This window comes from Mauremys mutica, chromosome 4, assembly GCF_020497125.1.
Source record: "Mauremys mutica isolate MM-2020 ecotype Southern chromosome 4, ASM2049712v1, whole genome shotgun sequence".
Classification (NCBI taxonomy): domain Eukaryota; kingdom Metazoa; phylum Chordata; order Testudines; family Geoemydidae; genus Mauremys; species Mauremys mutica.
The window spans coordinates 139,272,177-139,299,406 of NC_059075.1; the positions used below are offsets into that span (position 1 = coordinate 139,272,177).

Consider the following 27,230-nt stretch of genomic DNA (forward strand, 5'->3'; position numbering starts at 1 on the left):
ACCGGATGTAAAATTGTAAATCTTCCATCATAAACTCTATTAATTTTTTCAGTGATTTTAAAATCAGCTAAAGCAAACCGATGGCTGCAGAGTCAAATGGATAGGCTCCCTCGCACTGAAGTACAGGAGCTTCTGGGACACAGGCCTGAGAGTTGAGAGATGTCGGTCCTAATCCCGGCTCTGCCACAGACTCACTTGGGGTGTGCTGCTTCCCTGTGCAGAGAGCTAGCACGTGGTTTAAGCACACTTAAGCCCTCTGTGCAGAGGCGAACTTCACTCTGTGCTCTTGTCATTTAACTTCTCTGTACCTTGATTTCAAACAAAGTGAGACTTTTCATGCAAACTGCATTGGGTCTAAATTCAGATATGACCTACCAGGGGCAAGTATTTTTGCTTTCTTCTTCCTTACTTTTTCTTTTTAAGCTATGCATTACAATAAGCATCTAACTAGATTCTCTATTAAGCCTTGAATGATTTTAATAGCAGCGAGTATGCTCTGTCTATTTCAAACGTATCAGGGTTTCCACTGAGTGAGAATGTGTATTAAAAGGCTTGTTTCATCTTCAGAGTGACAAAACAGCCAGTGCATTATTGATAGCTCTAATAATAAACACAGAGTCTGCGTATCACAGCAATTCATCATTCTGACACTTCCTTGGTGGCTTCCCTCAGTCCAGCCCAAAGGGAGGGGCTTTCAGTGACAAGGAAGCAGAACCGCTCTCCCCCCCCTCCACACACACACACTCCGTGTCTCTCCCCCCCCCGCATACACAACAGCTTCAGCAAATGGAAATCTATGAAACCGGCTCAAACCATCACTCAGCAATTAGGATTTGTCTTCTTACCTGCTCATTAAAAACTTTGCTTCAGCAAAACTATGCCTTTCTTTTTCTTAACTGTTCCCATGAAAATATCTAATCCATTCTGCACCTGAAGCCATAGACTCTCCCGGAGAGGAGAATCTAGCAAGAAGGAGGGAGAAGTATTTTGATATCAATCACCTGCTGAAGATAGCGAATCTGTTGTTTGTACCATATTCCATCAGGACTGGTTGGCCATGTCCTCTCCATGCCCCAAGTTGTGTCAGAAACAAAACAATAGGAAAATGGATTAGTTGTTGGATTCAGATGCTCTGGGGGAGGAGGAAACCTTGGCAATAAACATGCATCTTATTTGCATTTTCAGGAATGCATCTGTACCTGTGACTCTCCAGTGTATTACCTAATTAATGGGGGGAAGCAAAGTTTAAAAAAAATCCACTGTCCCCAAAAGATGGGAAAGGATAAGAGATTGTATCTGAGTTGCAAGGTCATATTTGCTGCTTGAATCTAGTTCTGCTCTACAGATCAAGATTAAGTCATGTGTTTCTGTTGGTCATGTAGTGTTGGCTTCTGGGAGGAAGTGGAAGAGCATGAAGGAGGAAAGATGATGAAGAAACAGTATCAGAGCACCAGAGAGAGAGACGGAACTTATTTGTGAGCTATTTAATGTGTGGGGTGGAAAAAATCCTTTGGCAGCACATGTTGCAAACTCAGGAATTTTAAAACTGATTCAGAGTTGGCAAGCAATAAACATGGTGATTAAATGTAACTGAGCTAGTGAAATCAAAGGGATAGCCACTTACTTAACATGTCGTTAATACTTAATATTGCATGTTAACAATGCTTAATATTTCGGGCCCTGAGCCAACAAAGTACTTAAGCATGTGTGCCCATGCTTTTATGCCCATGAGTAGATTCCTGGGTGAAAGCCCCAGTGAAGTTAATGGGAAAACTCCATTGATTTTTTTTTTTCAATGGAACTACTCATGTATGTTTGTAAGTGTCTGCAAAATGGAGGTCTTAGATTGTAAGTTCTTAGTAAAATATAGAAAGATGTGTCCCTGACCCATTGTTCCCAATAAAAGGGAGTCCTGATCCTGAATAGCCTTGTGGTGCTACTGTAATCCAGATATTTAATAGTAAATGCATGTGCGATAGGCTTCCCTTCTCTTACTGACTTATCTTTCAGTGCTCGCTATTGGTGGACAATGCAGAATTCTTCCAGCGAAGACAGTAATCGCCATATCTTCACCAGCATCTCCTTAGCCTTGACTTGGGTTTTGAATCTTTCCATAGCTGGGAGTTGCTTTTTTTCCTCTCTATGGCAGTTCAAGTATGGAAGGATTTCCTGAGCAGATGCTTATAGTTATGCCAATCTCGGGGGGCGGGAAATGGGCTATTTTGTGATGGACATTTCAGCTCGGCAATGAAAGACTTTGGGAGGACATGGTTTACAGGAGGAGATTGATCTCCAAAACGTTGGTGACTGGCATCTGCAAAGAGAACCATGAGCCTTGTCGGCTGGTGTACATTTGCCTGGTTCTTGACTTCTGTGGAACTATGGCCATTTACCCCAGCTGAGGATCTGGTCCGGTGTTGGTGTCTTTGTAGCTGAAATGGTTGTGCAGCTGCTGCTGCTGCTGTAGATTTGCATTCCATCCTTGCCACCAAATGTACATGGCTGAATTTTCACAAAAATTGCTGACCTAAGCACTGCTAGCAGAGTTGCTGCTCGCTTTGTGCATGCAGTGGCATGTGTTTAGGCTCATTTATGCACCTGACCCTTCTGTGCGTATCTTGGTATATACAACTTAAGAGCCTGTTTTTTAAACCCATCCCTATAAAGTCAATGTAGCTCACTCACCTATCCCCAATCAGAAATATTCCATCCATGTGGTGAGAAAACAGCTGCTATATTGTTACAAGCTGCGTTGTAAATACTTGAATAGTTAACTAGTTCGGTTTTTTATTCTCCTCTCTGAGGCCCAAACTCGGCCCCCTGTCTTCACATGATTTGCAGCTGCCTCAATCATTTCCCACACCGAGGGAGTAATTCACCCTTGTGTTGAGACACAACAAGGTATATGCACCATTTAAGACCCACTTCTGACCTCAGAATAGGGCTGAAGTGGCGATGGCTGTCTCAGCACAGGGGTCCATTTCATCCCTCAGAGGGTAGCACGTAGCTCTTAATTTGATAATGTTCTAAAGCTCATTGCTTCATTTGTGCTATACCCCGCAACTTAGAATCGGCTCCTCCAGCGGAGAAATAAACAAACCTTGGAACGCCAGGTGTTTCTATTCCGGGCCTCTTAAAGAAAATGCCTCGAGGAGGGAATTTTCTCCGAGAAGCTGGCTGAGCAGAATTCTCCCCTAATAGACATGCACTCTGTGTGAGCAGAGAGGAGTGGAGCTGCATATCCGATGTGTTGTCTTTACTGCCCCCGAGCGATTTATAATGCTGCTGTGTGTCGGAACCGCACAACACCTCCGTGCCCATAACGCATGTTTCATCTGCGCTTGGCAGCTCGGAGACCTCCTTACGCAGAGCTGCTGTTCGTGTGAACACGGAGGGCTGTCATCTGTAATGCATTCCCAGCTTGTGCGTTTAGACATAGAGCCTGCTCCGTCCTGTTACAGTGGGAGGCTCTTGCTGTCAGTTGCTAGAATCAAACTTTCCTGGGCCAGGTGTTGGGGGCATTCTCAACGAGTCATCCAAACGTGTAGAACTTGCTCCTTTTGGTGGTCCCTGCCAGGGTCCAGTGGTCTTCGGGTATATTGCAAAGCTAACCTGCTTACCTTTGGCTTTCTGGTTCTCTGTAATCTCAGAGTTGCCCACGTGGAGAGTGACTCATATTTGTTGATTTGAAATTAAATGTGAATTGTGCAGGTGCCATGGCAACAGGTGCCATATAAATAACGTAAGATCATAAAACACCATCTGTAAATTATCACGGGGGGGAGTTTAATACACAGCAAATTCTTTGCACTTTGCTGTAACTGAATGTATGTTAATGTTAGAATAATTGCTGCACTTATGCTCATCTGAGGATCTCCAAACCCTTTAATCCACAGTGAAGCCTCATAGCCTAGTGAAGCAGACGGTATTATGCCGTTTTCCGGATGCTGAGAGATGAAGTGGCTTGCTTACAGTCACACAGCAAATCATCAGGGAAGCTGGAATTAAAAACTAGGAGTCCTGATTTCCTGCTCTCTTTTTCTGTTGCTAAACTCTAAAAACACCAGGGCAGTCAGAATTACATCCTGAAAAGTAAGTGGATGGATGGATATTCCATGAGAGAGAGAGAGAGTGTGTGTGTGTGTGTGTGTGTGTGTGTGTGAGAGAGAGAGAAAACTACCTGACTTTAAAATGAGCACATTGGTGTCAGATGCACATACAGCTCACCTGTGTTGGTTGGTGCCTAATCCAACTGCAATAAACTTCAGTGGAAGTTGGATTGGGGCCTTATTGAGCATGAAATAGTGCAAACCACAGAAGTTATATAGTGGAAGAGAAGAAAAATAAATTCCCAGGATGTGAAGAATTTATATTTATAGCTAGAGAGCTGATACAAAAAAAGGAGAGATTTTTCCCCCCTACTTGTCTTCTCTACCTGCCCACCCAACCCTCTCCTGTTTTATAAATTAAGCCTTGAAAAATTGTTATACATGGGGAAAGTTTCCTCTTCTGAAAACCTGAGTCCTACATTGACCATTAGTATTTTACTATTAAGAAGCTTCTTAATCTCAAACTGACTTTGGGTTTTTCACTAGCCCTGCAAAGCTTGTAGTTAATGCTTTTCTATTTTCCAGATGGGTCAAAATGTAACCTGCTACCCAATGTTACATGATACTTCAGGGCCCAATCTGACAAAGTGCTAAGCACCCTCAACTCCCATTGACTCCAGTGCTCAGCCCCTGAGGGGATCAAGCCTTAGTCTGGTGGAAGTTTATGGATATAAAACTTATCTTTGCAAGTCTCCATCTAAATATTCAGATTCTTCACCTCTGTGAGAGGCAGGGGAAATGTGTTAAAACTAGAATTCAGAGTACGAGACATGACCCTGAAACCAACAACCCTGCAGTGGACAGGTGAAGGGAAGGAGTTAGGGGATAGAGTAGGTTTATTCCATTTCAAATTTCTGTGATTCTGTGAATTTCAGAAAGTTATGGGGATTGAAAAGTGGGAAGAGGGGGAGTGATGGTGTTGCTACAAGGCTTTATCGATGCTAAAGAATCATTTTAACAGATTTGGGAATCTGTTGCCTGTAACGTGACAGCAGTTGACAAACTGGAAGGTCTAACCTGGCAAGCTGAGCAGTGCTTTCTAAGGTTATAAGCAAAACTGCCTCATTTTTGTGGCAGCTTTGCTGAAGTCATCCTGGCTGTTCTAAAATTATCTGCAGAATGCAGAGGCACATACTGATTCGTGCATTAAAATGTCAGTAGGAAATCAGTCTGTCATGCACCCACTACCGTGGTGTCTGTTATTCAATCTGTGGTAGCACATAAAGGCCCCAACTAGGGGCTGGGGTCTCATTGCGCTTAATGGTGTACTGAGCTTCTGATCCCTTGCATTGCCTCTCTTTGGATTTTCTTGGTGCAAAATATTTAAATAGCAGCTGAGCAAAGCTAAAACTCAGCTCAGCTTGTTCTTACAGCTTTAATTCCAGGAAGGCTGTAAATGAATTAAGCCACACAAGGATATCTACCTGGCAGAGTGTCGTAAGCCGGCTTTCTATAGCAATATACTTTTAAATGGCTGCAGGATTACTCAGATCACAATCCCCACCTTTATGAAAGGTATTGCAGGACACCTGAGAGGGCAAGCGCAGATCCTCAGCTGGTGGTGTAAATCAGCACCGCTCCACAGACGACGTGGATTTACACCCACTGAGGTTCTACCCTGGAGACGCTGAGAATTTGAGCCCAGTGCAAAAACTGGGTGCAAAAGCTTGCAAGAGGAAGTGGCTGTGTGAACTGAGAGTAGGCAGGAAAGGGGGTGGGGGGAGGGAGGTGATGTGTTCTTACAGCCAGCTCCACTGTGCTTGCAGGCAGGAGATTAAACCACAGATGGTGGGTGAGTCTGAGAGTGAAGAGAGAAGAAACTCAGTCAGGTCTGATCCCTCAGTATTCTCCAGCAGCCCTTGCTAAGGGAGTTGGTTGGGTGAGGAAAGGGAAGGGTAACCCAGCAAGGCCGTTTTAACAGAGAAATCACGGAGTTAAATGCTGGATAACAAGCAGAAGGAGCTATTGCAGATAAGGACAAGCGAAGCCGAGGATGTGAAATCGTGTCTGCTGCTGAATGTACAGGAACTGGATTGGGAAATCCCACTGCTGCTGCAGTGAACAGGAATCAGATGGTTACCTGCCCCTCCAGCTCCTTGGTGAGCCCCAAACGTTCTGAGGGTCTCAAATCCGCTGTTGGTAGATGACCTTTGGCAGCGCAGCATGAGCAGCGGGTACAGTAGTCTGGATGAAGAGCTCGAGGATTTTTTTTTCACAGCCAAGACCACCTTCTTCAAGAGTGCACAGAGCAGAGCCCCTGCCAAGGTAATAGCTTTAAAACTATCTAAGGGGCCATGTTGGGTGTAGCATGGAGCATTCTCCCTAGCAAAAAAAAGGCTGTGTGCGCATGCATGTCTATCTGCAGGTGCCAGGCTGTCAAAATTAGCTTGCGATCATAGTCAGGGTCACAGTCTGCTCTCAGAATGAGGGGGGCATTTACTTACATCTCTCGTTATCTGGTAAAGTAGATGAGATGTCTTTGCTCTGTTGCAATGGTTCTCACCTTTATCCTGCCACTCCCTTTTCCATGGCAGGATATGCACCCCCACCCTCCAAAAGATCCCCTTCCCAGTCATCCAGGATATGGCTGAAACCCTTTGCCCCCCTGGGTGTCAGAACCCCTCAGGCTGAGAACGCCTGTGCTGTTACATGCAACATATAACACTTCAGATTATTTAGATTCTGAGAGGCATGTTATGGTGGCGGCAGGTTTTCTAAAGTTAATGGGCTAAATTCATCTCTGGTCTAATTCTATTGACCTCATTGGAATTACTTAAATGGACAAAGTTAATCCCTGGTGTATGTTTAAAAAGAGAGTGTTTGTTTGATTGTGTATACCATTTTATCCTGACTTCAAAACTATTATCGGTTAGTAACACCGACAGGGCATTGCCTATATTAATATACACATTTAAAATCAACCCTCAGAGAATCTGTAATCACCAGCCAGTGCAAGGTGTAAAAAAGAGAAGAGAGGAAAAAGCTGTTACAGAAGTAGAGGTTTTACACAGGAAAAAGAACCCTAAAATGTTCACAGATCACATGTTACGTAGGAAGCATGCGCTGGGTCACCATTTTCCTCCACTGCTGCAAAAAGTTTGATCTTGGCTGTGCTGTCGCTCTGAGAGAGGAAAGCACCATGTCACTGTAGCAGTTCTTCTTTTTCACTTAAGAAAAAAATATTTTAAATGATCAGTAGTGAAATTCCACTGTAGAGTGCTGCCATATTTGCATGTCTCAAACTGCAATGGTATAATCCTCAGCAGGTGCTTTTGGTCTCATCTTTCTCTGTGATGCAAAAAAAAAAAAAAGGGGGGAGGCAGCTCTGAGTTAATCTGAAAGTGTTTATTTTGCTTCGTCCAGTTGAGTGAATTGGTGCGTGCGACAGTGCCTTTATTATCCAGTAGTTTTTAGGATCTCATTTTACTCATCTGAAACTTTTTAGAAATACTCCCTTGGGTTATAACGTGGGACATCCCCCATTAGTCATCTGTGTCGGGAGCTGACAGCTAACAAACTTTTTTTTTTCCCAGAAAATGTCATTTGATTATCCATTTGTGTAGAAGACCTAAATATCTTTGTATAATTATATACATCTCTGTGTGCATTCAGTTCCTATTTAATTCTTTCTTCTGTGGCAGGATATTGAAATGCTAATTTTTAAATAACCCTGCTCTTTCATTCACTGCTTTATCCTGCCCTAATATGTGCCCATCACTGTGATATCTGGGCTCCATTCTAATGGATATTAACTGCACTGGTTTCTCCCCTCCACTGCTCTCTTCTTAACAGTCAAACATGGTGAAAGTTAAAGGAAGTTCATGTCAAGTGATCTGGTATTACAGGTTTCTTGTACTGTGCGAAGGAAATGTTTCTTGTTTAAAGCAGCATAGCGGCCCAAGCAAACCATATTATATGATATATATATATTGTCTGGCTTTACAATAGTACAGTAGATGCAAGTCATCAAGCAGCTGGTTGTTTTTTTCCTGGGGGAAAAATAGTTTAAGGCTCTTGATCATATGTGGGTGGTAGAGGCTATTCAAAGTGTGCTGTTGCTTTTGGCTTTCTTGTTTTGAAGGTGTGATTAATGGGAATTACACATGTACTGCAGCGAATTCTTAGACCCGCTAAGGCTGGAGCCAGCTCCTGGAGTTCTGAAGGAACAAGTCACTGAATAGTGGCAAAGAGTAGCTAGGAATAAATTTAGAGGCCTAATATAGCCAAAAAAGAATGATTTCCAAGGGGTAATTGGTACTTGCAAGAACCTGATCATTTGAGGAGCTTCCCATTGCCTCAGAACTGTGTGGGGGTGTGGGGGGGGGGAGACAGAAGATAAGGAATAGAGAACAGACTGTAAGGAACAATCCTGCACTGACAGTTATGTAGTAGCATGAACCTAATGAGTTTTTGTCTCCTCCCATCTCTGATGTAAATGTGAATCATTGAAACTAAATTCATCCTGGGTCCAGATGACACACAAGCTGTTTGATAGGCACAGGCCGGTTGGTGTTGGTGGAATGCTTTGCCCCGGCATCCTTGGAGATTACAGAGGGGAAACAGGTGCAGCCATTATTCAGCCTTGACACCAGTACAGGCCTCGATGTGCAGAATGCTGGGACAGCAGTGGTATCGCCCCAGCAGGTGGGAAGTACTGTACAGTACACGCTCCTCCCAGGCCAGGCAAGACAGATATTTCAGATGTTGGTTTAACTTGACAGCCTTATTTTTGCTACTGGTCTTCTGGAGGCCCTCAGTCTGTCTTTACTCAATCAAAACACCCACTGAAGCGACTGGGAGTTTTCCCAAGGCTTTAGGATTTGATCCATTTATCTGCTCTTCTCATTCACCCTCCAAGTGCTATATAGTCTGAGAAAAGCAACTTGACAATGAGATTCTGTCTTCTCCGTCAAACTGTCTCCTCTGTGGCTTTGTTTGTTAGTCTCCAGGGCCAGGCCCCTCTCTTGGTCATTGTTTGTCACTAGGTGAAGCAGAGACTTTATTGACGTTCCAGAACCAAACACATTTAGGATCCAGAGAAGTCCTTCTTTTAATTAGGAGATGCCAGGGTTATGACATGAAGCCGGCTACAGTGATTGATTGCTCCTAATACCAAGTAGTGTGAGTGATGCTGGGCCAAAGCATGTATTTATTTGGCTGTCTGAAATCCCTCAGAACTGGGCAGGTATAGCATCAAATTAGGGTAATTCCCCCCAGGGATTTAGAGCAATCAAATATTTGAATTGCTCCGCTCCAGCTCCAGGCAAAAACCTACTGCTCCAGCTCCGGGCTCCGCTCCAAAGCCCTGATTCCCCCTTCTACTTGTACCTCCTTCTGGAACCATTTTGAAAAATTAAAAGCAGTCTGTAAAAAACCCCTCTATGGCAACAATTTTGTGTTTTCAGCCACATAGCCCATCATCTGCCCGTGGCTGTGTGCAGTCATGTTCTGAATCCAAGATTTAATCAATCTGCTGGGCACACTTCAGCCCAGCCTGTCCCAGTCTAGATACTCAGGAAGGATGCCCAAATCAGAGATGCAACCCTCTTCTGAGCACCACAGGCTTCTTAACTGGACCGGCCCCGCAGGACTGATGGGACTCCAGATAGAACCATCTTGTCAAACCTAAAGTAGCTCTGCCATTTTCCGGCACATGCTTGTCCATGTTCTGTTTCATTCCCGTCCAGCTGATTTGTTTGAGCTGGTTTAATCAGCCTGTTCAAGCCAGCTCTTTACATGGTTAACCATGAGAAAGCAATGCCCCTGCATATGAGTGTAGCACCGACCCATCACGTAACGTGCACGCTAGATTGAAATCTGAGTTGTGGGCTTTCATATGCTAAGGGCTGGTCTACCTGGCGAGGACGTCAGAGCGCACTACGGAACTTTCAGCATCATGCGAGATACAATATTGGAAACATCATTGTTCAGAGCAAACATTTGGGTCTTCCTTGTAGCATTTTCCCCTGCAGCTCTGCTGCTCTATACTTTCATAATTCCCCATCTGACTGGTTCTGTGAGCTTCTGTATAAAGAACAATATGATGTACTGAAAGGGCTTAATCAAATTGCTTGTTGGCGTCCAGCAGTGACAGACCTGGGGACATTGTGTTTATAAAGAGAAAAGAGCAAATTACTATCTAGGCTCTAAAATGTGTATTTCCACATTATGATTCATATCTGTTGTTCTTCCGTTGTTGTTGTTTGATCAGAATTCTGTGCATCTGCAGTAACTTGCTTCTTAAAATCAATCTCACTTTTCTCTTCCCTTTGTAAACATCCATTTCAAGCAATCTGGCCTTTTCTGTAAATGCTTTGGAAGGTCTTTAGGCTTCTTATGGCTAACTGTCCAACCCACTGATTTCTCTTTTATTCCCTGTCGCTTTCTTGCAGTCTCTTCCACCTTGGTCTGCCGTTATCGATCTATGGACAGAATGGAGACCCCCTGCTCAAATACAGGGGTAGATTAACACTATAGTATTCAGGCTCTGATTAATCAAAATTAATGTCCCTACCCATATGACCGTTCAAAATCTTCAGCTCTCCTGCGTGTGCGGATTAAGTTCAATTCACAGGGCTGTCACCCAACCTACTTCACTTTGGTTGTATCAGGACCTGCAACCTCTAAGGCCTTAATTCAGGGGCCTCTGAGCTTCCACACCACCTCATTGATTTGGACGCTGGTCTGTAGCACTTAGGTCTGCCTCTGTCCAAATGTCTCCTCATTGGCCTCAGAGTGTGAAAGTGATGAGTACTGGAATGTAAGTAAGCAGGGCCAGTTCCTGAATAACTCTTTTCTCAAGAGCAAGTGCATTGACTTGGGGCAGAGGTCCAGAGCAAACTGCAGCTGCATTCATGTCTCTTCTGCTTACTAATATCAGCAAGCCAGCTGTGTAGACACGTGGCCTCCCTCGGTTCTCTAATGAGCTGAGACAGTACACAAGCGTAGGGCCTGATTCCGTAACCCAGCTATGCATGGAAGTCCTGTGGACACACAAGATAGATCCACAAGTGGAACAGCTGCAGAATCCAGCCCGGGTTCCTTCTCTCCATGTGCGTCAGGCTGGGAAACTGCATGCACTCGCACTCAGGTGCATCTGTAGGATTTTAAGTAGTGGATTGGAAGATACTAGGAGTCAGTTTTTTCTCTGTTCTTTTGGACATCAGCCTGAGCCAGTCAAATGGAGACGTGACTCGAGAAATTTGAAAATGAATCTATTTCCCCACAGAGATTTGGAGGGAGAGGGGGAATACATAGCACAGCAAGACCTGGTCAAAGAGACTATTCAAGGTCTCAGCCCCAATAGCTTAATGAAGTTAATCTTCTGTAATGAAGATGGAGCAGAATTGTTCATGCTGTGTTTAGGGCAGTTTCTTAAGAGAGGAAGCTATAACGAGTGACCTTTTTGTCCAGTTTTCACTGCATATATTAGTTCAGGGGTTCTCAAACTTAATTGCATTGCGACCCCCTTTTGACGACAAAAATTGCTGCATGACCCCAGGAAGTGGGACCGAAGCCCAAGAGTGGGAGCTGAAGCCCTTGGGGGACTAACCTGAGCCCCACCACCCATGATTGAAGCCCTCAGGCTTTGGCTTCAGCCCAGGGCCCCAGCAAGTCTAACACCAGCCCTGGAGACCCCATTAATAGGGGATTGCAACCCACTTTGGGGTTGCGACCCACAGTTTGAGAACTGCCATTTTAAAACTAGTTCTTAGGATGCTTACTGTTAGTCATGAGGGAAGATGGCACAAAAATGGAAACCTGAATTAGTTTGTGTTTTGGAATTATTCCACTGTTTGAGCCCTAGTGAGGCATGATGTTCTCTGAGCACTTTTCAAGCCATCTGTATTGGGAAGGTGTCCTCAGTGCGCACAGAAATAAGACCACTTGGCTGAAAATTGCTGCCCATGAGTCAAAAGTTCAGCACAGACAAGGTTGACTAAGATTCCTGGAGTCTGAACTCCTCTTTATCCAGAGAGCCAGAGACAACTGCTATCCCAACAATGTGCCTCAACCTAGTTTGAAGAGGTCTACCTCTAGGGGGTAAGAGAGGAATCCTGTCTCCATGGCCCATTCAGACAGACTTTGGAGCCTTTCTGAGACTGCAGTGAGAACAGAGTTTTTATGGCTGGGTTTGAGTTGCGGTGGCCCAACGCATATGTGGCTTTTCCCCGCCTCTGTAGGTCAGATGCTGGCAAATGTGAGTTCAGTTGTGGAATAGCTAAGTCTGAACGAACACCAAGGAAGACTCCGATATTTTGGATGTGTGACTTTGCTGTGGGGGATGAGTCACACTGGGTATGTCTCCCTAGTGAATTAGTTTGTGTCAAACCCTAGCTGGGTAGAGAGAAGAGAGGATTCTCCAGTGGTTAGGGTGCTAATTGGGAGACTTGGGTTCAGCTCCCGTACTGTCACAAACTCCATGTACGACCTGCGGCAAGTCGCTTAGCCTCAGTTCCCTATTTGTAAAATGGGATAGTGTAATCCACTTGGGTAGTGGGTCCCCGTCTGTTCCCAAGTATGTTACAGCCCCTGCAAGAGTGCCAGGGCTCTTGAGCTGAAGCTGTAGCATCTCATGCTTTTAGCACGCAAGGTCTCCAGTTCAGTCCCTGGTGTGTCGGCCATCACAATAGCACTTTCCTGCCTCACAGGGGTGTTGTGAGGATAAATAAATTAAAGATTGTGAGGTACTCAGATACTCATGAAATAGCAGCCATATCAGTACCTAAGATAGACTAAATATCTTTTCACGTGGGGGTATGAAGGAAGAGGAGAGGGATGGAGAAACTGGGATCCAGCCTTTGTGAAGTGCAGCCTTGCGATTAGATTTCAGTGGCTGAAAAAATTCCACCACGTAATGTCTTTCTCAATCGGAAAGAAAAAAATTAAATCATTCTTTCAACTGTTTGCCATGGAGATATGGAGAGCTATGTTGCTATGTTACCAGGTGATACTGTGGTGCTGACTGCGTAACTGTTTGCTCTGGGGTTCGCAACAAAGAACATGATTGTTACCTTAGCCCTGTTGACCTCTTAGAGGAGAGGGGACCTCTCTTAAGACCAGATAAATGTGTCCAATTTAAACCAAAAAGCATTGGTAGGCAAGAGCTGTTTATCCTTAAGCATCTCTCTCTTTATATATTAGAGTTTGTAAGTTCATTGGGGCAGGGACTGTTGGAATTTGTTTTAGACAGTGACCACGGCTTGTTGGTGCTGGATATGCAATAACTGTGGGTATCACTTTTATGATTAGGTTTGGTACCAGTCAGATTATGAATGTTCGTAAGGTAGGTGTCCTGGTTTTGAATGTTAATGGCTCTCATTCTCTTGAAAAGGGCTGGATAAGTAACCCTGGAGACTGGATTCTTTGTGCATAGAACACCGGAAGCATGTTCAGCAACAGTGCCAGCCTCCACTCCTATGCCACAGCCTTTAATTGGAGGGGCTGCCTCTAGGCAAACAGAGACAAGTGTGGCCCAGTGGCATTCGTCTGGGACTCGAGTGACCTAGGTTCTATTCCTATCTCTGCCAGTGACCTTAAGCAAGTTGATTCATCTCTTTGAACCACTGTTTCCCCTCTTGCCCGTCATCTGCCTTACCTATTCATGTGGGAAGCTCTTTGGAACAGGGACTGTCTCACTAAGGCACAGTCGTGACAGCACGCGTAGGCACACCCAGGATAGCTTTGATCAAGCTAGCGCACTAATACTAGCAGTGTAACCACGGTGGCCTGGGCTAGCCACATGAGTGCATACCTAGGGCCCCGGGTGAGCTTGTATTTGGGCAGCTAGCTGGTGTCATTGTGGCTACTCTGCTATTTTTAGCAAGCTAGCTCAGGTATGCCGACGTGTGTCACAGTCTTGCCACCCAATTGCCGTGTAGACATACCTAAGCGTATGTTTAGCACCTAGGATAATGGGGCCCCGATCTCTGCTGTAGCCTCTAGGTGCTACCATAGTGCAAATAACGAGAAGAGGGGATTTGCTGTCTGTGTTCATTCAGTTCTTTGGCTTCATTGCCAAGACTGCCAGGACTGTCACTTGTGGGGGCAGTTTTGTGGTGTGGAGCTGCTAGTATCAAGGCTGAGACCATCACAGATATCATTAATACCCACCGTATCATCGGTAACTACTGGTGTGTGTTGCACCCACCTTGCGATCACCTGGCATTGGTGTAAATGCCCAGCACCTTGCATCTTCAATGGAAACTAGGTCAGAAAGGCACCCATGTGCCATTTTATACCTCAGGCAGGGGCAAAACAATGATGGCTGCCATAGTTACTAACTTCATTTTCAAGTCTACAGATGTTCAGGGAAATGGGTGCACTGCGGTTTTTTGCAGAGTTGACAGACCCACTGCTCATGTATCCAGTTTCACTAGTCTCTCTTTCCAACTGTGTGCGCTAGGACACTCCCAAGCGCATTGCCCCAGACCCACTCCTGCTGCCCTTGGCGCACATCCTCTGTGCGCTCTACTTTCTGCTGAGGCCTTGTGGGATAGCTGCCCATCTTTCCCCAGAATTCCCCGGTATAAACATTGTGAGTGGCTGTGTGGACACTTGTGATGGCAGAGAAGCTGCTGTGTGGGCTTTGTGACTTGCCGACTGACTGTGTCCCTAACTAGTTATAAAATCACAGTGGGATGGACCTCAGAGACTGAAAATCCGTACTGAGATGGTCTTCCGTGGCCTGTGCAGGATTGTTCCTTTCGTAATTATTTCACTATTTTAGTTGCAGCAGCACCTGATCAGGACCCCATTATGCTAAGCACTGTACGTGCACAGTAGTAAGAGACAGTCCTTGCTCTTTAGAGTTTACAGCCAAAATGGGCAAGGGCAGACAAAGGGTGGGAGAAGGGACAGATTATACCCATTTCACAGATGGCCACTGAAGTAGAGAGAGATCCAAATGACTTGCGCAAGGTGTTTGTGGCAGAGCTAGGAATTAAGCCTGAATCTCCCGAATCCCTGTCCAGTGATTTTAACCACATCACTGTCCAGTTTACTTGCTAGTGCTTTGTCTAGTCTGGTTTTAATTGTCCAGGCATTGGGGTTTCTGCCACTGTCCTTTTGGGAAACTGTTGCCATGTCAGAAAGGCTTGTTGGCTGCGGTTCTAATAGGCAATCTGTAAAATTCCAAGAGCAGTAAAGAGAAATAAATAAATAAAACATTAGGCCTCAGAGTGTTCACTTTAATTTCCATTAGCTGAGGGTTTTCTTTTTCTTTCTTTGCTGATTATATGTTCCTAACAGAGACACAGCTGAACTATTTAAGTTATTTATGATGCTGTACAGAGAAGTTCCTGGCCTGGAGCTGAGTTCTGGGCTGTCAGTCACAGCAAGTTTTTTTTATTTCCATTTGAATACTTGAAAATAACAACGTAACATTTTGTGCTGCCTGGAAGACTCGTTAATTATAGCGTAGAGAGTCTTGATGAGGTCTCACTATTACCGTTAGTCCCATTTTTATGAGGTTTCTAGCTGGGTCCCTAAATTGTTTTGAAACTGGTAAAAGACAATATATTTATTTGTTGGTGTGGGGTTCTGGTTATTGGAAATGGGATGTAGAACCTTTCACCTCTTAGGTCAATAGTTTGAAGCCAACCCACATCAAAACTGATTAACTCACTGGACAGGGAGGGTCCAGTGATTAGGGCCCTAGCCTAGGACCTGGGTTTAATTCCCTGCTCTGCCAAAGACTTCCTGCATGATCTTGGGTGAATTACTTAGCCTCTCCATGGCTCATTTCCCTCTTTGTCAAATGGGGAGGCTAGTACCTTACACAGGTGTTGAGGATAAAAATATCAAAAAGACTGTAAGGTGCTCAGATATTGCGGGTAATCAGCAGGGCCACATACTTACCTAAGAGAGGCCACGAAACAGGTGTTAGATCTATGTGAAATGAGTTTGGTGGGTCTTGTGCCACTTCCAGTGGAAAGTTGTCCACTTCTTGGAAATCACCAACTCCAATTGCTAGCCTCATTGGCAGTCTCGGTAAAGAGATCGCCGATACTATGGTGATGAGTAGAAGAACAAGACCTTGAGAGGCTAGGTTACTCCTGCCCTTATAAGAGGTGGCGGTACACTGGCAGAGGGCCTGTGAAGGACACTTGTACTGCTATTGCCCATGTTGTACCTGTCCCATGGACAAATAAAGGACTAGGATTCCAGTCAGCTGCTGAGGCGTTGTTGGCCTGTTACCTGTGCTGAAATTATCTAACAGCCATTAGTCTCTTGTGTCCCGGCATTGATTCTTAGAGCACCCGGAAACCCTTTTGGGATGCAGTTGCCTTTGTTAATGCTGTGGATTAAAAGGGACCAACCTGTCCATTTTTCTTTCCAGCTCTTGTCATGCAAGGAAACCGTGACCTCAGTCACTGGACTGAATCACGTGCTCTGCTCCTTTGTGTTTCTCCTTTTTATTCTGGGCCCAAGCATCCTGTCCAGTTATCCCTGCTGTGTGGAAGACATGCTACCAAATAGGCTCTATGATCCTTTGATGTCTGGAATATTTCCTAGATTGTTTTTGTTTGTTTTATTTATTATTCTAACAAAAAATGTTGCTAAAATACTTTGGAAGTAGTTCTAGTAGCACGTTTAGTTTACTGCCACTTGGTATGTTGGCAGCAATAGGCAGACATTGATTGATTCTCAGAGCACCTTTGTTAGGTAGGGTAAGCATCAGTATCCCCATTTTACAGAGAAGGAAGTGACTTGTTCAAGGCCATGCAGTGAGTCCGTGTCTGGGCCTCGGAATACAGCTCTGGACTTCCAATGCTTGGCTCATTCCTCCAGCTCACACTGCCTTTCACTTAAACCATATTTTCCATGAAGCGATCTCAAATCACTTACTGATTTCAGTAGATCATTGACTTTCAGGTGACACTAGGGCTGTGCCTCTAAACCCCGAAATGGCCGAGGATTCGGATTGAAGGATAAAACCACAGGCTAATAGTGGCATTGGGGCTGAGACAACCTATTTCCAGTTGGTCAAAAAGAGCCTTGTTTGCACACTGGATGTTTTGCCAGACTCCCCTTCTGTTTCTCTTTTGTTAGAACAGACAGTATCTGGTGGAACCTATTGTAGCAGATGGAAGCAGAGCAAACAGATATATGTTCCTGGTGTTCATGAACCACCAGGCCATGTGAACAGCAGTCAATTAGCTGACGTCTTTATTTAGAGGCTTAGGTGGTATTTGATCGTAGAGCGAGGAAAACTTGCCCTCAACTCTGCTTCTACATACTAAACTCTTCTGACTTATTGTTCACTAAGGGCCTGAACTTGGGAGATGCTTAGCAACTCGTGAGATTGAGTGCTAAGGAAATTTTAGCCGTAAAGCCCCCTAAGAAAAATGCAGCTACTAATGGAATAGTTAAAAAGCTGGCTGGCAGGAGCAGCAACGTGAAAGAGGAGAAACTGTCCCCTCCCCTCCCCACCCACCAAAAAAAAAAAAAGGGATTGTAGTATCTTGTATAACGTACAGAGCATTGGTCCTCAGCTTTTCCTGGCCACCTGAGTGAATTAGCTTTGTATGTTATACAGGCTTGTGTGCTATTGTTGCCTCAAAGAATATAAAGCCCAAGGACCAGATGAACAATAGATGCAGCCTTGACAACAGATTTCCACTGCATTGCTGAATCCACAACCTTTGTCAGAGGATGAACAAATTTATTAGCGTTAACTCCCACCCACACTCCCCCCTGGGTTTTTCTGTAGACTGTTTATCTTTTTTACTTTTCCTAAGAAAGGATTGAATTTATCAGATGCATATGGATTGCTGAATGTACCCTGTTTGCAAGCAAAACAAAGCTCCAGACATGTGAATGTGAAGATTGTTTCTCATTCTAGACAAATCTTAACAGCCTTATAGAGTTGGAAAATGCTTTCGTTTAAAGCTTCCTTGTAATCATTACTCAGTTGTAAATAATCCAGTCCTATTTTAGGGACTAATTCTGCTCCTGTTACTAATTTCACCTTGTACATTACCAAGGGTCTGATCTAAACTTCATTGAAGTCAGTGGAAAGACTCCCAGTGACTTCAGTGATCTTTGGATCAGCTCCTAAATGATCAGCTTCATTTCTATGGGAATACTCACGTGGTAAGATGCTACTGAACGCAAGCCAGGATGGCAGTATCAGGCCTCATAGTAATTGTTTAAATATACTTTGTGTATGTGTGTATTTATAAGATTCCATTTTATGTAGAGGAGCTCAGAACACTTTGGAAATAAATTAAGCCTAATAACACCCCGGGAGGTAAGGAAGTATCCCCATTTTATTATTGGAAACTTAGGTACAGAGGATAATTAACTGTCCCAAGGTGACACAACAAATCAGTGGCAGAGTTGGGAATAAAACCCACAAGTTCTGATTGCTGTTCCTTTGCTCCAAACAACATTTCCTCCCATGTACCCTCTAAGCAAACAATGCCAGAGGCCTTGCCAAGCATGGATTTCAAAACACCTCGTATAGATTCCAATACCAAGGTCCTAATGTCCATAATCATCCGATTGAGAGGAGCAGGGAACCTGAAAGATGAGGTAGAGCTCTTCACTGCATGATGTTCAGTCATTTATTTCTGCAAAGCTGGCTCCTGTACCAGGGTGGGTGACATCTACTAATAATACATAGGCACTGAGCCTCTCAAGTTTATCTTTTGGCAAAAGGTAATCTCTGTGTTCCTAGCAGCTGGTGCCCTTGTCAAAGCTGGCTACTGTCATTCACCATGACCAGGATAGATGTTCTACTCCAGTCAGTCTCCAGCCTCATTTGGAAACCAAAAAATGTTAGGTTGGAGATCTGAACGCTCTGATAATTTGTAGGGAGGAAGGGAGATAATCAGCAGTGCAATTTTTAGCATGGCTGCTGTTAATCTTTAGATGAATGTACTCAAAAGGAAATCCTTATCTGATACCAAGTACTCATTAATATTTGTCATTATTTGCAGCAGAAAAGGGATAACGATATTAGATATTCTGATACGGCGGCTTTAAAGTCAACTCTTTTTCTTTCATTATACGCTGGGTGAAATTCAGATTTTCCCACCTACAAATTCATCAGACAATACTTTACCCCTACTCACTCGCCATGTACAGACACCCCAAAAAAGTTCAACAAAAGCCAGAAAACTCTCGATATGGCAGGTTTTCATCCAGACGGATTTTTTTTTCTGGTGGAGCTGTTGGTAGGAGCTGCTCATCAAAAATGCTCACCGTTTTTTAATATAGTGGCACAAATTACAACTGTTTGTTGTGAAATGGACGTGTGTGTGTGTGTGTGTGTGTGTGTGTGAGAGAGAGAGAGAGAGAGAGAATCCTGTTCTGAGAATGATATAGTGTCGCTTTATGTTGATTGCTCCCAGCCTTTTCACTAGAGCAAATCAAACAAATTTTAAACAAAAAAAAGTTTGTTTTTCTAAAAGAATTTTGTCAAATTGTCAACTCTTTCACATTTTCAGAGGGAGGGACGGTTGTTAAAAGTTGTGTGACACTTTTTTAATTACAAAGTTTGACCTAAATCATCAACACAATTGGGTTAGGAATTTCTTGTTTATCGAAAACTGGGCTTTTGGTAAATGAAAATTTTCAAGAAAATGACATTGAGATGACAAACGGGTCAATTTGGAAGCCTCTGGAATGAAAACATTTTATTTTAAAAAGTACCACCAAATTTTTTTTTGTTCCACTTTTTTGTCCACCAGTAAAATTTTCAAAGGCACTTAAGTCCCATTTTCAGAAGTGAGTTAGGATGTCTCAGTGACAGTAATGGGATTTGGGCTGCTGAGTGCGTAAGTCATTTCTGAAAATGAGATGTAGGCTCCTAAATCTCACAGGTGCTTTTGAAAAATTTACTGCACTTCCCCTCCCCCCCCACACTTTTCTCAGGCACCTTTTTACCAGTCTCTGACTAGAACCTCAACTGTGCCAGGCAGTAATGGCCTGAGCTGAACAGTATTGGCTACAGCGTTAGGTATCTGAGATCCTGTTTGGGTGGCAGTGCGTTTAGGGCCTGGTTCTGTAATCATTACTCTCATAGGTTTTCCCATTGTAGTCTCTGGACTTACTACTCATGTGCATAAGGGTCACATAGGATCAGACCCCTCTCGAGGAGGGTGGTATCTAGTTACAGGGGAATGAGGAGCAATATGTTGCAAAGACGGTGACTGCTCGGTGGCATCTAATGCACTGGGAACAGAGTTTCCTTGTTTCACAATCAGAAAGCACTGAATGTGGGGCTGTACTGTATCCCAGCCTTTCTAGAGGTCTGATCAAACACTAGCTCAGAGCTCTTCAAGGAGCTGTGTCCTAGTGTCAGATACTAAGCTGGGAGAGCCAGGAACTCCTTAGCTTTAATGATATTTCTGTCTCTCCTTTTGTGGACTCATTGGAATCATATAGAGACTGATCCAAAGCCCACTGAAGCAACAGAGAGACTCCTCTGATTTCACAGGGTTGGGATCAGGCTCCAAGGGTCTGATTTTTCTGGAAGTGCTGAACATGCGCAGCTGCACTTTGAGTTCCTGGTTCTCGTGACCTCTGAAAACCAAGCCCTCGTCCTCTTCCTTAGTTTCCCCATCTGTAAAATGGGGAGAATGCACCAGCATCTGCCTCACAGGAATAGTGCCCGAGTTGTGAAATGCACTAAGGAGCAAGAGTGACGGCTATATTTGCCTTCTGTTTTGCCAGAGCAGCAGAAAAGCCATGGGGCACCCTTAACGATTGACAAAAAAATAACTGAATTACCTGAGGTTTCCTTGTTTTCCTCCTAGAAGCTTTTTTGTGCTGGACTTTGTTTCTCATGTGAAGTATTATCCATTTGTGTTGAAAAGGACATGGGCTCTCTGCCCTGATAGCTCATTACGTGAGGCAAGAGAATGGGGAGTGCAAGTTGCACGTGGTATGGTGCACGCCAGACGAGACAGGAGATTTATAGGTGAGGATACATAGATCTAGGGAGGGGGAAAGAGAGAACCCTGTGTTTAAAGATCACGGCCTTGATTCTTCTCTATAATTCATAGCGTCATGCCAAGGAGCCTTCCTCAGAGGGGAAGGGTGGTCCAGTGGTTAGTGTGTCCTGTGTGATTAAAATTGACTTCAGAGTCATCAGAAGTGAGTGTGTCTCTCTCTCTGGTTTGGTCTCTTTTTGCAGTTTTGTGGAATAGTTTGAATGGGAAGTTGTCATCCCATTGCACACCCAGGACATAGTTGATTATCCCATTGATAAGCTGGGCTTTTCCTAAGCCAGCTGCTCTCTACCTATTGGGTTCCGGGAAGTGGGCGGGCTTAAAGAATCCCCCCCCCTGCCCCCAGCCTAAGGGGAGGATCTACAGGACCTCAAAACCCAACTGAGTTCGGGGGACAACTAATAAAAGAACAGGGACAGGAGTGCGGTCAGAGGGTCAAAAGAAGATGCTGGGCAAGTGACTGAGTCTCTCCGGGCTCCAGTTCCCCGTTGTTTATTGCACTGCCCTCCCTCACAGGGGTGTTGTGAGGATAAATACAGTAAAGATTGTGAGGTGCTCAGATATCACAGTGATGGGGCCCTCGAAGTCCTTAAGATAGGCAGAGAGGGACTCACCTCTGGCAAAAGACAATGGGCTTAATTGTACTGTCGCTTCTCCCCCTCCCCCCATGGGTGCTGACACCAGAAGGTTTTAAAATACAATCAGGGCTCCTCCATAGGGAACTCCCCAGAGGTGTCGAATCAACGTATTTCTCCCGGTACCAGTCCTTGTCCTTTCCCTGGCTAATACTCCACATTTGATGGCACTGGTCTGCTCCATTCGCTGCTAGAGCAAAGGTCATAGGCATTTTGCCCTGCCTTGACTTTCCACCACATGCCAGGTTCTGTTGGCTTCCCCGAGTGGGAACCCAGAAGTGAGCTGAGTTAGGATGGTTTCATCAGCGGCTCTCTCCATCTTTAACTCATCTCAAGAGAACTTTTTTTTTAAACCAAAAGAACTAGCTAAGGGTTAAAATATCGACCTTCATTCAGTCTTTGGCTTTTCATAGATCTTAAGGTCAGAAGGGACTGTTTTGATCATCTAGCCTGACCTCCTGTGTAACACAGACCAGAGAACTTAGCCTAGTGATTCTTGCTTCTCATAGACTCATAGACCTTAAGGTCAGAAGGGACCATTATGATCATCTAGTCTGACCTCCTGCACAATGCAGGCCACAGAATCCCACCCATCCACTTCTATAACAAACCCCTAGCCTATGTCTGAGTTATCGAAGTCCCCAAATTGTGGTTTGAAGACCTCAAGCTGCAGAGAATCCTCCAGAAAGTGACCCGTGCCCCATGCTGCAGAGGAAAGCGAAAAACCTCCAGGGCTTCTGCCAATCTGCCCTGGAGGAAAATTCCTTCCCGACTCCAAATATGGCGATCAGTTAAACCCTGAGCATGTGGGCAAGACTCACCAGCCAGCACCCAGGAAAGAATTCTCTGTAGTAACTCAGATCCCAACCCATCTAACATCCCATCACAGACCACTGGGCATACTTCTAGGACAGTAGCTTGTGGCTGAGAGCATCGCTTTTAGAAAGGCATGCCAAATTTTGTCATTTGGTTTCAAATGTGCTTCTGTTGAATCATATACTTTAGGACTAGATCTCATGCCTAGGTATTGTGACTATCAAGTGCTCCAGAAGAGACATGTGGGTCCAGTCTTTCCCACGTCCCAGTTAAAATGCAACTGTGCTTATTATACACGAGACAAGGTAGGTGAAGTAGTATGTTATTGGATCAACTTCTGCTGGTGAAAGAAACAAGCAGTCACTCCACAGAGCTCTTCTTCAGCTCTGTGGAACTTGAAAGCTTCTCTCTTTCACCAGCAGAAGTTGGTCAAATAATCACCTTGTGTGTCTCCTATCCTGGGACCAACACTGCTACAATGCTGCAAACAACTTAGTGTTTTGTCCAATCTAATTTTTAAACATTTTGCCTGTGAACAAAGAAACAGATAGCAAAAACTGTTTAAGTTAAATCTACGTGGTAATTGAAAGACTACTTCAGTTTCACTTAACCTCTTTTGGAATGGAATAATCATTTTCCTCTTCTCTCTGGTTGGATAGTTTCTTTTTAGCTTTTGTGCAGACCCAACAAGCGCAAGTACGGTCCAGCCTTCTACTGAAATGATTTGAAATGACTAAAACATCTATATTTCTGTGCGTCAAACCCCTCTATCGTTTGATCCTTTCCCCGCTGTTGTAAATTGCAAGGAGTGTGGGGAGGGTGAGTGGTGGAAGTTTTATAATTGCACAGCTATTGTGGGAGAACAAAAGGTACCCAGCCTTTTACTGAATCTTTTATGACTTGCGGAATCATTTGTTGTTAGGTTTGTTTGGTTTTCTTTTTCCCTTTAGATCTGCCAGAAGTGCATAAAAAGGAGCATAATCAGGTTCAAATGCAACACAATCTAGGTTTTGGAATTGCTGGCTTGTTTTTGTTGTATCTTATAATTTGAGAGGTCTTCATAATTTACTCAGATCTCATTCATCACCGCATGATCCTGGGTACAGGGCATTAGAAATTGACGTGCCATTTAATTTCAAATAACGTCTAACGGGTTTAGAGTGACAGGACATAGGAAACTCAGACAAACTTCATACTTTTCTCATTTGTAATTTAAAACAAACCTTTGTCTGATAACCAATGTGAAGACTGAGGGGCCGATGAGCTGAGTAGTAAACTAGCATCCCTTCCCAAAAGGGATCTTTAAATCTATTTTCATTATATAAACACTTGAGCCAAATGAAAATATTGATTTTTAAATTGATTTAAATCCATTGATTTAAATGGAGCTGTGCCAGATTATAATAGCAGAGGATTTAGCCTGGTCTGTGTGTGTCTCTCTCTCTCTCTGGTTAGAATGATGCAGTGCTGGGGCCAAATCCTTCCCTGCAATTCAGCTGTTTTACGACTGGTTAACCAGCACATGGCATAGAATTGGTGGCAGTGCTTGATGTTTTCCACACACAGAGGAACAATCCCTGCCCTAGAGAGCATATGACCAAATAAACAAATGCAGATGAAGGAGGGCAGGAAAGGGTGGAACATTCAGTGTGATTGGATTTGGGGAGGGAGGTGATAAATCCAAATTTTACTAGTTGTTTTCGTAGGGGTCACATCCCAGGGGAATTGCATATTGCTCATTTCCACCTATGTTTCTTTCATCACACCCAGTTTCCCTAATGGTAAATAATGCAATGTATTGTACCTGCAAAATGTATGCTTTTGAGCTCTCCTCATCTTAGTCAGAAAAGTGACTCTAAGATTGGCTCCTCCTTGCTCTGCTTATCTCCTCTTGTGTGCCTTTGAGTCGTAGCCACATCATTTTATTCCTGTTAGCCCTGCCGGGCTCAATAAAGCTATGGAAGAGTAATCTACGTTTTATTCTGCCTTGTGCACAATTTGGTGTAATTGTCAGCAAGCTGTGGATATAAGACTGGATAAAAGAACCAGCGCTGGGCCTTTTTTTTTTTTTTTTTTTAAAGATCCCAGGCTGATTTTGTAAGGCCAACAGTGAGGAAAAAAACATGTCTTGACTTGGAAATGGAGCATATTTTCCCTGGAATCATTGAAAGGTGATAAATACAGAACCCCACCATGTCAATTTTAGAGATGCGTTTCCTGGATTACAACTGCTCTTTCACTAGCAAGGCCCAGTAATCCCTATAGTCCATATTTTCCCCTCTCTCCTATTAATAGCCTGGATCATGAACTTATGGCTCAATAGATAAGTGCGCTGTTGCAAAGAAAAGGTGAGTGTGGCTAACTAGCTCTTGAACTACATATGTCAAAAACATGAGCAGTCTATAGTGACACACTTTGTGTGTTTGTGCAGCTTGTCTCTTATCATGCCACGTATTTGTTCTGGGCAGGTTGTATTTCGGTGAGCATTAATCCCATTGGCAGATACGGTGTGGGTACAGGAGATGGTTCTGATTTGGCAGTCTAGAAAGAAAAACACATTTTAAGTGGGCTGTGATGGCTGAGTAGGAAGGATGGCTAAGGTTGGGAGACCGGGCTCTGTCACAGGCTTCTTGGGTGACGTTGATCAAGTTACTTAGGGTTTGCCTACGCAGGGGATACTCAGGAAAGTTAACCAAAATTAACTAAAGGTGCAAAATTAATATGGGTTAGTTAAACTGCATTCAACTCCTTTGTGGACATTCTCATTCAGAATTTAAGAGGCCTTAATTCGGTTTAGCGTAATTCACTTTGAATTCACTTAATTCACCTTAATTCCCCCATCTGTAAAATGGGGATAACAGCATTGCCCTACCGATCAGGTGTGTTGTGAGATACTCATATACTACAGTGATGGGTGCTGTAGAGATGTAGATCCTAAGAGAGATGACTGAATAGGCCGTGGCAATTTAGGTTCCTTGTTTTAAGTGTCCACTTTTTAATTTTTATGCTATAAAAGGAGGAAGGTGGAGCTAAAACTTGAGGTCCAGGTATTCCAAAAGAGCTCTGCACCCAACAGCTCCCAGTTAGGTACCTAAACAAGGGACCAGAATTTCATAAGCGTGTAGCACCCAGCACCTCCCACTCATTGTTCTCAGTGGTGGTAGGGAGGGTTTGCCATTGTTCTTAATGGAGACTGCTGAGTGTTGAGCCCTTTTGAAAATCTGGCTGCTTTCCTTAGGTGCCTATACGGAGCTGACCTCTTGTGAAAACCCTGTCTCTCAAATGATTTTCTTCAAATGCTGTAGCCATGGCATGACAGTTGTCACATCAACTGCACCTGTAGCTCCTTGGTGTGAAGATGCACTCTAAGAGCACTAATTTAATCTCCTGACACCTTTGCCAGGTGGGGTATGTGTTACTATCCCCATTTTGAAGGTGGATGAACTTAGACCTGATTTATACACGCACCGTTATTAGCACTGTGTGTGTTCCAACTGAATTAGTTAAACCAGTGCAAAACCATGTGTGGGTCCTCTTAATTTGATTTAAAACCTAATTTATATCAGCTTAGCTTGTGTCTGTGAATTTAAACAGTAAAGAGAAACAGATATAAGCCAGGGTTAAACTGAATTAAGAGTGTCTGCACCAGTTTTCTAGTTAAAGTAGTGCAACGTGTCTATGTAGACACGGCCTTAGGACAAAGTCACAGGGCAAGTCAGTGGCGAAGTTGGGAGTAGAAGCTGAGTCATGAGAGTCCTCTGCTTTGACCACCAGATTACAACAATCCGTGATGCACAGGAAATTGTGTCAAGGATGTGTACAATAATGGTGCAAGTTAGAGTTCACAGGAGATAGGAGTGTAGCATTATCATGTCACTTCTATGATGTTACTGCGCAGATACCAGCATCACTGATCTCTCTGCTAGCATCTCTAGCCTTTATTTAGTGAGAGGGTTTTCTTATTTTTATCTCCTCTTCCTTTCCCCATCAGTGTAATATGCTGGTGGCATGAATGTCATTGTGTGGTTCTTTCAGAATGGCATGTAGTGTTGGGGCATAGGACAGAGCCTGACCTTGGGTGTCATTTCAGGCCTTCTTATTCTGCGACTGACCTGCGACTGTCCTGAATTCGGCATTGTTAGCCAGTGTTGAATCTTGCCATGGCTTCTCAGTTATGCTGCATCACAGGCAAATTTAGCAGGACATCTGTGCACATCAAAGAAACACAAGAACATCATGTCAGTGAAGGAGTATTGTCTAGTGGTTAGAGCTGGGGTTTAGGAGTTGGGACTTCTGGGTCGTACCCTAGGCTCTGCCACTTGGATCACTGGGTGACCACTAGCTAGTCACTTTAACCCATGTGGGTTTCAACTCCTCCTCCCCCCAAACCAGTAAGGGGGCGCTTGTGACTTTTGATTGATTGTAAAGCACTTGGCGATCCTAGGATGAAAGGTGTGGTGGAAGTGCAGACTGCATGCACATAAAAGGATTAGCTGTGTGTTACTGGGGCCAGTGTAGCTGGGTGTGCCCTTTAAATCCTGGTGTGGTCACTGATTTGCATGCTCTACTGAATCTTTACTAAGCAGCGGCCATGATCCACTGACACTGGATGAAGGGGTAAACAAACCCACAGAGCCTTCAACCTCTGTCTCACCAGGGCTCTTTTTAGCAAACCCTTGTTCCCTTGAGAGTACCAAATCCAACTCTGG

General features: G+C 44.1%; 1 protein-coding gene across 3 annotated transcripts in view; it reads left to right on the forward strand.

Moving 5' to 3' along the window:
• Positions 1 to 27,230, forward strand: part of RASSF5 (Ras association domain family member 5) — a 114,617-nt gene that overhangs the window by 61,139 nt on the left and 26,248 nt on the right. The window contains exon 1 of one of the 3 annotated variants that reach the window (XM_045012838.1): positions 5,882 to 6,374. The exons of the other annotated variants lie outside the window; for them this stretch is intronic. Coding sequence (XP_044868773.1) covers positions 6,273 to 6,374 — 102 coding nt within the window. The 5' untranslated portion in view covers positions 5,882 to 6,272. Of the gene's footprint in view, positions 1 to 5,881; positions 6,375 to 27,230 lie in introns of those variants that run through there. 3 annotated transcript variants of the gene reach the window in all.